This window comes from Zingiber officinale, chromosome 8B (assembly GCF_018446385.1).
Source record: "Zingiber officinale cultivar Zhangliang chromosome 8B, Zo_v1.1, whole genome shotgun sequence".
Lineage (NCBI taxonomy): Eukaryota > Viridiplantae > Streptophyta > Magnoliopsida > Zingiberales > Zingiberaceae > Zingiber > Zingiber officinale.
In genome coordinates this window covers 60,173,155-60,184,943 of record NC_056001.1, presented here as the reverse complement: position 1 = coordinate 60,184,943, position 11,789 = coordinate 60,173,155, and the positions used below count along the sequence as shown (strand labels likewise).

General features: G+C 36.7%; 2 protein-coding genes across 5 annotated transcripts; both read left to right on the top strand.

Moving 5' to 3' along the window:
* The first annotated feature begins 1,970 nt into the window (after positions 1–1,970).
* On the top strand, positions 1,971–5,452 carry LOC122014600 (auxin-responsive protein IAA21-like). The gene is made up of 5 exons (XM_042570924.1): positions 1,971–2,577; positions 3,072–3,301; positions 4,082–4,226; positions 4,525–4,586; positions 5,123–5,452. Exons 1-5 carry the CDS (start codon positions 2,108–2,110, stop codon positions 5,158–5,160), a joined length of 945 nt encoding a protein of 314 aa, XP_042426858.1. The 5' UTR covers positions 1,971–2,107; the 3' UTR covers positions 5,161–5,452.
* Positions 5,380–7,402, top strand: LOC122014601. 4 transcript variants are annotated; one of them, XM_042570926.1, is made up of 4 exons: positions 5,380–5,520; positions 5,625–5,654; positions 6,529–6,650; positions 6,705–7,402. In XM_042570926.1, exons 1-4 carry the CDS (start codon positions 5,452–5,454, stop codon positions 6,799–6,801), a joined length of 318 nt encoding a protein of 105 aa, XP_042426860.1. In that variant the 5' UTR covers positions 5,380–5,451; the 3' UTR covers positions 6,802–7,402. The 4 variants fall into 4 exon arrangements, with proteins under 4 accessions (XP_042426860.1, XP_042426862.1, XP_042426861.1 ...); XM_042570928.1 differs by having other exon boundaries at positions 6,716–7,397; XM_042570927.1 differs by adding an exon at positions 5,725–5,902 and having other exon boundaries at positions 6,529–6,757.
* The last annotated feature ends 4,387 nt before the right edge of the window (positions 7,403–11,789 follow it).

The following is an 11,789-nucleotide window of genomic DNA, read 5'->3' as shown; positions in this document are numbered from 1 at the left end:
TAAATTTCTTTTTTTTTATTTAATTATGGCCGGCCCTACTAGCTTGGGTTCAAGCTAGGGCCGGCCACCAAAGCTTAGGCCGGCCCTAGCTTGGTTCCCAAGCTAGCTTGGCCGGCCCCCTTTAGGTGGGTATAGAAGGTGGGTATATGTGGGTATAGTACTCTATAAATAAGAGGCTACGATAGGGACCGAGAGGAGGAATTGGTTTTGGTCTCCTGATAAAATTAAGCATCCCATGTTCGCCCCGAACACAACTTAATTTTATCAATGATAATTCATTCCACTAGAGAACTATCATTGAACTACCGCACCAATCCCAAATTACATTTTGGGCTCCTTCTTATTATGAGTGTGTTAGTCTCCGTGTTTAAGATATCGAATGTCCACTAATTAAGTGAGTTATCGACAACTCATTTAATTAATATCTAAGTCCAAGAGTAGTACCACTCAACCTTATTATCATGTCGGACTAAGTCCACTGCAGGTTTAACATGACAATCTTTATGAGCTCCTCTTGAGGACATTATCAACCTAGTATCACTAGGACACGGTTTCCTTCTATAATCAACAACACACACTATGAGTGATACCATTTCCCAATTTATCGGGTTTATTGATTCATCGAACTAAATCTCACCCATTGATAAATTAAAGAAATAAATATCAAACATATGTGCTTGTTATTATATTAGGATTAAGAGCACACACTTCCATAATAACTGAGGTCTTTGTTCCTTTATAAAGTCAGTATAAAAGGAACGACCTCAAATGGTCCTACTCAATACACTCTGAGTGTACTAGTGTAATTATATAGTCAAGATAAACTAATACCTAATTACACTACGACTTTCTAATGGTTTGTTCCTTTCCATTCTGGTCGTGAGCTACTGTTTATAATTTATAAGGTACTGATAACATCATCTTCTGTATGTGACACCACATACTATGTTATCTACAATATAAATTAAATGAACAACTACAAACAAATGTAGATAATTAGACCAAAAGTGATTCTTTATTTATAATGAATGTTTACAAAGCTTAGGCTCTCAGTATACACTCCAACAGGGATATGCTTTATACTAAAGTCTCAAAATGACTTCTTCGAGCTCTCTACTACTCTCCTTAGATGGACCACAATAGAGCATCATTTGCCTCAAAAGTCACCTTAAACTAGTTTGAGAAGTTGATGGTAATTACTAAACACTCGGATATCCTACCTTCCATGATTTCGAAGGCTCAAGAATCCCATAATCAAGATTTTGAAGGTTACTTTACTTTTGTATTTCTTTAAATTTTTCAATGCCCTCTATCATTTTTGGAATGAAATATATCTCACTTCACATATACACGTACACATAATTTTAGTGCATTATTCCACTCGGATGAGTATGGTACAGTGATGAAATATTCAAAGGAATAATATAAGCAAGATTTGAATGTCAAATGGGATGAATATTTTAAAGGCGGGCTTCATAAATTGTGTTCTAAATTTATCTATAGATAAATTAAAGAAAAAGATCATCCGTCTTTATGATTTAATTCCTAGATTACTATTTTAGTGCATTATCTCATTTAATCCGGTAGGAGATGATATCTTTCATCTCGATATCATCGATTCTATGATCAATTTTTTAGATGGAAGGGTATAATTCAGAATGATGAAATAAATATTTGTCCCTAGTGTTTCTGTCAATTCGTCTTATAGTTAATACGGAAAAGGTAAATTACAGATGACTATTAATCTTTAGAATAATGACTAATACATAAAAGAAGCATTTATCTCGATTTTATAAAGATTTGAATATCAGATTTTATGATTATAATATTTCAGGTGTGTCCTGAGGAAATTATTGTATACTTTTAACAAAATATAAATTGTGGTAATTAGGGTATTAACACTAAAGCAAATAATTAAATATTTAAAGCCCCCCCCTTTCTCTCTCTCTGTTCCTTTTTATTTGCCTCTCCCCTTAGAATATTCTTTGTTACTCACTATCACAGACACAGACACTATCACACTGCCTTCTCTTCGCTTCTCTTCTCCACTCTGCTCTCTCTAAAGCTCGCAACTTTTAATGGTCGCTGGCTCTATCTGCAGAGGTTGATGTCACCGCCTCTCGAGCATGACTACATAGGCCTATCCGAGCTCCACTCCCCGGCCGCCGTCGCCGTCGGCGCAGCCGAGGATGGGGCCCTCAACCTGAAGGAGACGGAGCTAAGGCTCGGCCTCCCGGGGTCCGAGTTGCCTGACCGGAATGACTTGGTGGGCAGCCTCAGCTTGGGCCTCCTCCCCAAGCCCTTGGTATCCGGCGCAAAGCGAGGGTTCTCCGACGCCATCGACGGGGCGAGAAAGTGGGGACTCGCCGCCGTTGGAGGTAGATCTGAGGTGGATGCTGGTAAAGGTGGCGCCTTGTTTTCCCCCAAAGGGGAGAACTGCGACGGGCAGCTGCCTGCCCTCGGGAATGCGGGAAAAGGCAAGGACGCGGTGGCGAAGGCGACCGAGCATGAGAGGAAGGCCGCCGGACAGGTAGGGATTGCGAATGGGAATGAGCGTGGCGTCGCGCCTGCTGCAAAGTAAGTGTCTCGGATTTTCTCTAGCGGTCTTTGATTGAGGAAATGTGTTTTTGCGATCTTTGTCTCATCTTTTATGTCTTTTTTGATGGGTCGTTTTCTTGCCTAGAGTGTTCATTTCTTCTATGAAGATGTTCTTTTTTTGGGGTTTCATCCAGAAAAAAAATACACATGTTCTCTGTTAAACATATACTGCATTTAATTGATTGCCCAAAGATTATCTGAAAGTACTGATAAACTTAGTTATTCATAGTTCTTCAGCATGGAGTTTCTTTCTGATATTTGCTTTCTATTCTTCCTTCTCATGCAGATAAGATCCATCTACTCTGACCGCAAATAGTTGAGATTAAGATGGTTTATTGTTGTTGTTATTGTCAAACTTGGAAAGATCGCCGTATTTGTTGGGTTTTTTTCCTCGTTCAATTTCAAAAAGATTTTCACTTAGTTTTGTATCAATTTTGCTGGCATGCAAAAAATGATGAGCATAACCGTCACAGGGCGCAGGTAGTAGGTTGGCCACCAATTCGTAATTATCGTAAGAACAGTATGGCTACAAATCCACCAAAGAACAAAGAAGATGCTGATGGAAAGCAAGGATCAGCGTGCCTTTATGTTAAAGTCAGCATGGATGGAGCACCATACCTTAGGAAAGTTGATCTGAAGATGTACAAAAATTATAAGGAGTTCTCGTTGGCACTAGAAGAAATGTTTAGTGGCTTCACCATTGGTGAGCTCTGTTTTTTCTCCAATATTTCCATATGAACTCACAAAATATTATTCCTTGCATTACCTGTTCATGATAATTGCTTTCTTACTTTTTTATAGGCACCGTTTCATGATGAACATAAGATTTCTTTTGTGCTATGTGATTTCCTTTTTTATTTTCATTTTTTGTATATATAATATCTTGTTTTGGTTACTCTTCCATGTTGCTATAACTTCAAAGGAACGATATCTATTTTTACTAAAACATTAGATTTTTTTTTAACATCTTTCTATTTCTTCTTCTTTTTCTTTATAAACCATAGATGAATTTAAATTGTCAATGAAAAGTTTGTAGTTTTCTTCGCAGATGACATAGTGAAAATGCATATTATATAGATAAATAATATTATTATCAAATGAGGAAGGAAGCCAACATTAACAACCCCCATGTGTCATCTAGTTTCTCCCTTCCTGGATCAGTCTAGCCCTCTTGCGTGCAAGTTTCCATTTGATTCCAACAACCCTTGCAATATTTGATGGATCGACTAGATTGTAACTGTCTCTTCTGGAGCTTCCCTAAGAATCTTACCATTGTGTTGGTTTTCTTATTTGAAAGAGTTTAAAAACAATTTCAGACCAAACTATCTTGTACTTGTGGAAAACCATATAATGTATGGGATTCTTATTGTTTATGAAGAATCTTTTGTCCTTTTTGTTTTTCTTGAATAGAAAATCTTTACATACTGAGATTTCTTAGTTTCAGAAGGAGTTTACTTGGTCTGTGTAATTTGTGTCACTGTAGGCCAGTGTGATTCTCATGGAATACCAGGCTTTTGCGATGGATTAGCTGACAGCAAGTTGACTGATCTTCTGAGTGGATCGGAATATGCACTCACTTATGAGGACAAAGATGGTGATTGGATGCTTGTCGGGGATGTGCCATGGGAGTAAGGACATAATTTCTTAATGCAATTTTATTAACTATTATTTATTGGTCAAATAGCAAAGACTATAACAACGCCACTGGCTCGTTACTGGCAATGATTTTTCATTTTTCTGTATATTTTGGTGTTGACCACAAGATATTTTGTGACTTCGATTGTTTGAACTATTGGGTAGCTGATTTAATGTCTTATTATTTGCCTAAGCTTGTTTTAGGTTGTTCTTTTTTCCTTCTTGCTTTTTCTGTTCCATATTTTATGTCTCGCTGTAGCTTAAAATTTTACATTTGATTTTAAATTTCAGGATGTTCACCGACTCTTGCAGGAGGCTGAGGATAATGAAGGGTTCAGATGCAATAGGACTTGGTGAGTACAAATAAACACATGAAGCTAACCTTAAGAGTCATTAAGCTTTCATGCACCATTAAAATTTATTCCTGTATATGAAGATTGCAGCATGACCAAGCAATATACAACATAGGACTCCATTAGGCAAACAATGAACATGATTTATATATCATTGCATGTATGTATTTCTACTATGCTTTAAGTTTCACCACATATTTGGAAGCTTTTTTCTCTTTCCTCTTTCAAAGGAACATGCATTTTCTGCTCGATCCAGGATCCACTATTATTGCCTGATCCATATATCTTGAACCTTTTAGGCTCATGCCATACTCTATTATATATTCATTAGCCTTACCCTTCTTCACCTTCTAATACACTGCTAAAACACATCATCTGCTCTGCCAACTGTGGTATAGAATAATTATAGGTGCTGATGTTCCATCAACTCCAAAGTCCTAGAACTTTAGCTCAATACTACATAGCATCATTCTCTTTGCATTTCCCTACTGGCTTTGCTGTTATGACAAAAATGAACCATGAAATATTTCTCGCAGCTCCAAGGGCCATGGAGAAATGCAAGAACCATAACTAGATTCCGATGTTGGATCCCTAATGAAAGCAAATGCGACCAGATCATGTTCAGCAAAGCTCTCCTTGATACTGAAAGGTTTAACAAGGTTCTTGGCAAATCGTAACATACCTATTAAACTAGTTGGTTTGCTGCTTCTTTACATGTACTAAGACTGTTAGATGAGATTCTCTAGGGACCTAAGCTTTCTATGATGTGAATTCAGTGTTTGTATGAGTCGCAACTATTGTGTCTTTATGTGTAAACACTTGGCTTGCTGTTTGGAACTGCTAAAATCATATTTTCTGTTTGCAAATGTTGTTTACAAGTCTTGTTGCTGATCTGAATCATGGCTTACCATCTCCATTCTGGCTAATACTTCATGTAAGCAGCTCTCCTCTGGTCATCTAAAGGTTATTACACTTCATGACCATTCTTATAGCTTTGACTTGCTCCCTAAATGAGTCTGTGTATATTAATTGATGCAGATATATCTATCTCTCAGAAATGTTTTTCAGGTGGGTTTCTGAAAGTTAATAATTTCATACAAGTTCCTCGCATTCATGTCATTTTTTTCACTCTTCTCAGTATCAGACATGCATGGTGAACTCTGCAGCTTTTTGGAGTTGTGTTGGGTTGGAACCTGCATTCATTACCTTTCTTTTAAAGAACCATGATAGATGCTGTGACTGTAGTTTACAGGCTATTGGTGGTTGGTTCATTCCCGTTTGTAACTCGGAATCAAGCTTCCTTTTAACAAATGATGGTGCTACACTCCACTTTCTTTTACTCATGATGTCTCTTGTTGGTGGCCTTTAAAGTAATGTAATTTACTTAACACCACTAGAAAAATCGCAACTTGGTATTCCTCTCGCAAACATTTAATATCCTACAAAGTTCTTAAACTTTGATGCTTCCTACCACATTTATGCTTATGAGGCTCACTGTTTGTATAGTATTTCCTTTGTCCAAAGTAAATCAAGAAAATTCCATATGTTGGCAGGCTGGATGCTCTCAAAGAACATTGCTTCTGGTATATTACCATCATGTCAACTACCTTTTTCCGTTACATGCTGCAGATATATTTATGCTGATTCTTCCTGGAACTGCACTTGTCGGATGATTTAGAATCTCACAAATGTTTTTAGCTGAGACTTCTAAAAGAAGCTAGACACACAATAATGCTCTTACTTTATTCCGTGTAATCGATATTCATTATCCTATTGATCCATCCTGAACAAACCTGCAAACTTCCACTTCCACTTTTGAACTTTGTATAATATGTTACTTGTCTTCCATTATTATTTATGCTATCTTTTGCATCTTGAGATTATGCTGATTCTTGATGAACCTACTGTTGCTGTTACCATCTTACATGTAATTTTGTGCTAGGACTATTTTTCAGATATCGAAAAAGCTAACATCTGCAAGCTCAGTGTTTTCTTCATATCAACCAAACAGATGAACAGAGTTCATCCACTCAGTGTCCTTCAACTCCACTTTTGTCACTTCAGGTAAACATCTGCTAGCCTCAGTCATTTCTTTTCCTTTATCTGAAGCTTCTAAAGGAAAGCTGCAGATCAGCCAAAGGCCATGGGTGCATTTCCAATGCATCAGACAAGAAAAAAGACTAAAGAAGACTTAGATGAAGAAAAAAAAAGATGATCCATCATCAACCATGACTGATAGTGATGAGTGAAATTGAGTGGCAATTGATGGAAGAAACCTTGTGAACTGTGGATGTTGATAAGTAGGAAAGTGATGGGGAACAGTGCGATGGTGCAATGAATGAGGGCCCAATGTGGCATGGAGAGTCGGAGACTGGCAGTGGGTGAGGGAACAGCCTTCGCTTAATTAAAAGAGTAGAAGATGCCTTCACGGGAGTAGTGTACTTAGGGCTCTTAATGAATTAAATGTTCATGAGTAAATTTGATGTTATTCATGTTCATTTAATATACATAAAATCAATTATAAATAAACTTAAACAATTCATTAACTTAAATGAATACATTTGAACACATATTTTTGTATTTGTAAATACCCATAATAAAGATTGTAACCCCTAGGTCAATGGTCTAGCAGCAGGCATCTTTTTTGTTTTCCAAGTATTTAAGGATTAAGTCTCAATTTTAACGAATTAACATATGATTTTTCTTAATGAGTGGTTGATCTGAGAATAATGGGCTAATGAATTGTCCGTAATGAGCACTTTTTGATTTACTTTAGTGGTTGATAGAAAACTTCTGTTGGGGTCGGACTGGTCATTCCAGGATCGATTAAAGTTGAATATTTGGTGTCAATTAAAAATAATAATAATAAAGATTAAGAACTGCATGAATATTATTCACGACTAAAGTTTGTGAATTATGTTAATCAATAAATTTTTATCAATGGTAAATAAATAAAAAATTTTAAAATAAACAAATAATTTTTATTGTCAATCTCAATAATGAACCAAATAAGTTTTAAATATACAAATTTTAAACTATCTAAAAGAATCACATTCAAATTAAATTTAGTTCGAAATAAAAAAAAAATCATTTTAATAATTTGATTTATTTTAGGTTCAACTTGATTTAACTCGATTATTTTACATCATAAAACTTAACTCGTTTATCTCCCTAATTGTAGTGTAAAAGCACTTATAGATAGATAGATCCTCTAAGTAAACTTGAACATCATAAAAGTCAACTCGTTTACCTCCCCAAGTGTAGTGTAAAAGCACTTCCAGATAGAGGAACTAACAAGGAAGGCCGTTTACGTTCAGATTAGTCAGACATAAGGTGACTGATTGAATGCCACTACTAACAACTCTGTCCCTGAAACTAAAATATAGCTGACCACTAGAGTAGAATGTCATTTGCTCAAACATGATGACTTCAATTCCTGGGACCTAAAGCTACGAGTTATGTGGACTTTTGAAGTTCCTGAAACAATCAAGCATTGTATTCAATTGATTGCATGGTATGTTATCAGCTAGCCATCATTCCAAAATCTTATACAGTATGACAGATCACGACCACCAAAAGAAGGAAAATGACAGAAGAAACACAATGGCCTACTTGAAAAATTAGAAGAGTATTATTTTTTGCAAGTAGTTAATAAATAATGATTTAGCCCACACAAGAAACAAGTGAGCAGTATGCTTCTTGTTTAATTAATAGCTAAGTAGACTCTTTCCTTCATCTTTTTCTCAATGCCACAAAACTCGGAAGGATTATCTTTCTTCTTCCAACTAAACCAAGCTTTGAGAACTTGTTACGACTCTGCGATGGCCTATTTCTTTCCGTGGACAAAACTAATACGAAGGAGTCTTCGTCATGTATGAAGTCTCCCACTCCTCTTCCCTTGATTGTGCAGTTGTTAAAAAGCAGCTCCCACGGGCTAACACAGTTGATTTATCTTCTTTTTAGATCGCATGAGACATTCCTAGAGGAGCTCCAAGATGAAAGTTATCACCTTTTACTATAGTAACTGCTAAAAAATAAGGTGAAAGAAGGCTAGTCGCAGAGGAGATAGAGCTGATAATCAACTTCCTTTTTAGATCGTGTGAGACATTTCCAGAGGGGCTCCGAGATGAGAGTTATCACTTTTTACTATCGTAGTTGCTAAAAACCCAAGGTGAAAGTCTTGTAGTTGCTAAAACCCCAAAAATGCGCGTAAAACATGCTCATGAACAACTTTCGAAAGGGAAAAGGTTATGGAAGAGGAAAACAGGATTGAAGTAAAAGGATAAGAACTTACAGACACTTCTTACTTCAAGAACTTAGACACTTCTTTGCCTGAGTAAGGCTCAAGTTAGGCTTGAATGTCTTGCAAAGGCTCCTCAGCTCGTCTTATATAGAAAAGGAGAAAGCCTCGGGTGCTCAGTGGGCCCCATCGGCAGGATTTCACCTTATCTGATAAGATCGAGTATGAGGTGGCTTATTTAAAGATGAATATTATTCTTTCTGTGGCATGACTAAAGAAGGATTTGATTCCTTCTTTTACAAAGCACACAGCACACTTAGGTCTATTGACATGACTAAAGAAGGATTTGATTCCTTCTTTTTATAAAGCACACAGCACACTTAGGTCTATTGACATGACTAAAGAAGGAATCAATTCCTTCTTTTTACAAAGCACTTAGATTTTGAAATTAGACATGCGTCGGACCGGATCACTTAGTAGATACACTATCTGCTCCAGCTGTTGATTAATTTGTCTTGTAGCTGGTAACCAATCATGCCACCAGTTATCCATTGTACTAAGAGATTGTCACTCCCGTACCTTAAGCATGTGTACTATGCGTAGGCATTGGAGTGCATTTTGTGCTTGTACCGCCAATTATTGTTATTTGATGAAGTTCTTCTCGTCTTTTGTCGTCAACCTCAAGGCTGATAGGGTATGATTTTGACTTGAGGCTCTGTTGGTATTGTTCAACCAATGAAAGAGGCTATTGAGTGCCTCCGAAAGACTCTCCTCCGCCTTTGGTGTTGGCGTTCGTTGAATTTCCTGTAGAGCCTGAGGGATTAACCCCAGACCATTGAGAATCACTTCCGACCATTCTGAAATAGTAAGGCAGGTGATTAGTGGGGATAATGGATCCGCAAGTAAATTATATTTGCCGTCAATATGTTCAAATTTAATAGGAATGCCAGTGCCAGTTATATAATCTGTGAATGCCAGCCATCGAATTCTTGAGGGTTTCTTGGTTGTTGTTTTTCTGAAGAAGCTAATGATAGCTTGATAGTCGGTTCTGATGATTAATTCCTTCTTATCAAGATAGTAAATCTTCAATGCTTCCAGCATGTTCATTACAGCATAAATTTCAGCATCTATAGTAGATTTTGGTGGTGCAAATTTTCCACTAGCATAAGCACATACCTTTTCTAGGGATCGGGGATCAAACTTATAATGCTTCCATTTGCAAACTCCGCCCCAGCCATCTAAGCAACCATCAGTTTCAAGGATAATAAAACTTTCTTCAGGAGGAATTTCCAGATTAGGAAGATTTCGAACCATGTTTTTAATTTGTTTGACCAAAGACCAATCTTGGGAGTTCATACGCTTATCACCAGTTGGGCTTATTTTTGCATATAAGGGGCTTAGTAATTTACCCAGATTAGGAATATAATTCCTTGCATAATTAAGGATACCTAGCCATGAACGCATCCCCTTCTTTGTCATAAGATCTTCTTTTTGAAATTCGGTAATTTTGGTAATGATATGAGGCTGAAGTTTAATTTGTAGATTGCCCAAGACAGCACCTAAAAATTCAATTTCTGGAATTGCAAGTTTTAACTTAGTTAGGCTCAGTATCAATTCATTTTCTCGACAAATAGTAAGCATGATTTTTAAATGCCTTGCATGCTCTTGTTCCGATTTTGAGAAAACCACATCTATGTATACAGCGATGAAATCTTCTGTGCCTTTGAAGCATGCATCCATTTTTCTTTGCAAAATTACGGGTGCATTTTTGAGACCGAAGGGCATAACGAGTCATTCATAAAGCCCGTTTGGTACCCAAAAAGTTGTCCATTCTATGGACTCAGGGTGCATTGCTACCTGGTGAAAACCGCTCTTTAAATCAAATTTGGAATATAATGAACTTGTACCAACCTTTTGTAGTATCGTATTAATCCCTGGAAGATTATACTGGTCTTTATTTGTCAGATCATTAAGTCGTTTATAATTAAAGATCATTCTCTCTTTGCCTTTCCTTTCTTTACCCGTGATGGGGTCAATAGTTGAACCGGAATTAACAATGATTGTTGTAGTACGATGTCGACTCTTGCTGGGTCGTATAACTTGGAGCTTAAGTAATGCATCAATATGTTTAGTGAAAGCTGATTTTTGCATTGGAGTTAGATGCTTAATAGGCTGGTCTTCAATTATGAAATCCAGATTTTTAATATCCAAATAGCACAAGATTTTGTTTTTAGCCCAATGTTGTAATGGGTTTTCTCCAATATAACCTTGTTGTTCCAATTCTTTTAGCAAAGGCCCAAATTGCTCAGAAAAGGCTTGGGAAGACTGACCAATAGAATAGAATGTCACTTCTTTTATTTGTAAATATTCTTCCTCTTCGAGATCAAGCTCTTGAATTGTTGCCTGTGTATTTACTGTGGGAAGAGTGTTTACCACAGTCAGATTTTTGTAAAAAGTAACAATGTTACCTTCTATACGTACTCCTCCATTCATTGCTCGAATAAAATTACAACCGATAATCATCTGAATTTTGTCTCCCAAGATCATAGGAAAACTGTAGGTGTATGGTATTCGGAAATTATTATCACCAATTGTCATCTTTCCTGGTTTCAACTTTAACCTTGTTGTTTGCTGTGAATTAATGCCAGAGAAGTGTACTAGAAAGGAATTTTCTTCTAGTGCCTTGCTTGGTACTGAATGTTGATCTACACAGCAGGTAGTAGCTCCAGTATCTAAAATTGCTTTTAAAATAAATTTTGAGATAACCTGGAATATCAATTTCCACCTGAAGATTATATAACAGATTTTTGACGAGTCGAGGACTTGGACTTCCTTGAGTTAAAGAACCCCTTTCGGTTGTTTCTGTATAGAGCACATGAGCAAGTTGTGAAGAAGTAACCAAATCATTATCTTCATCTCCTTCTTCTTCAAGATGTGTAGTAGCAAGATTATCAAAATCACGT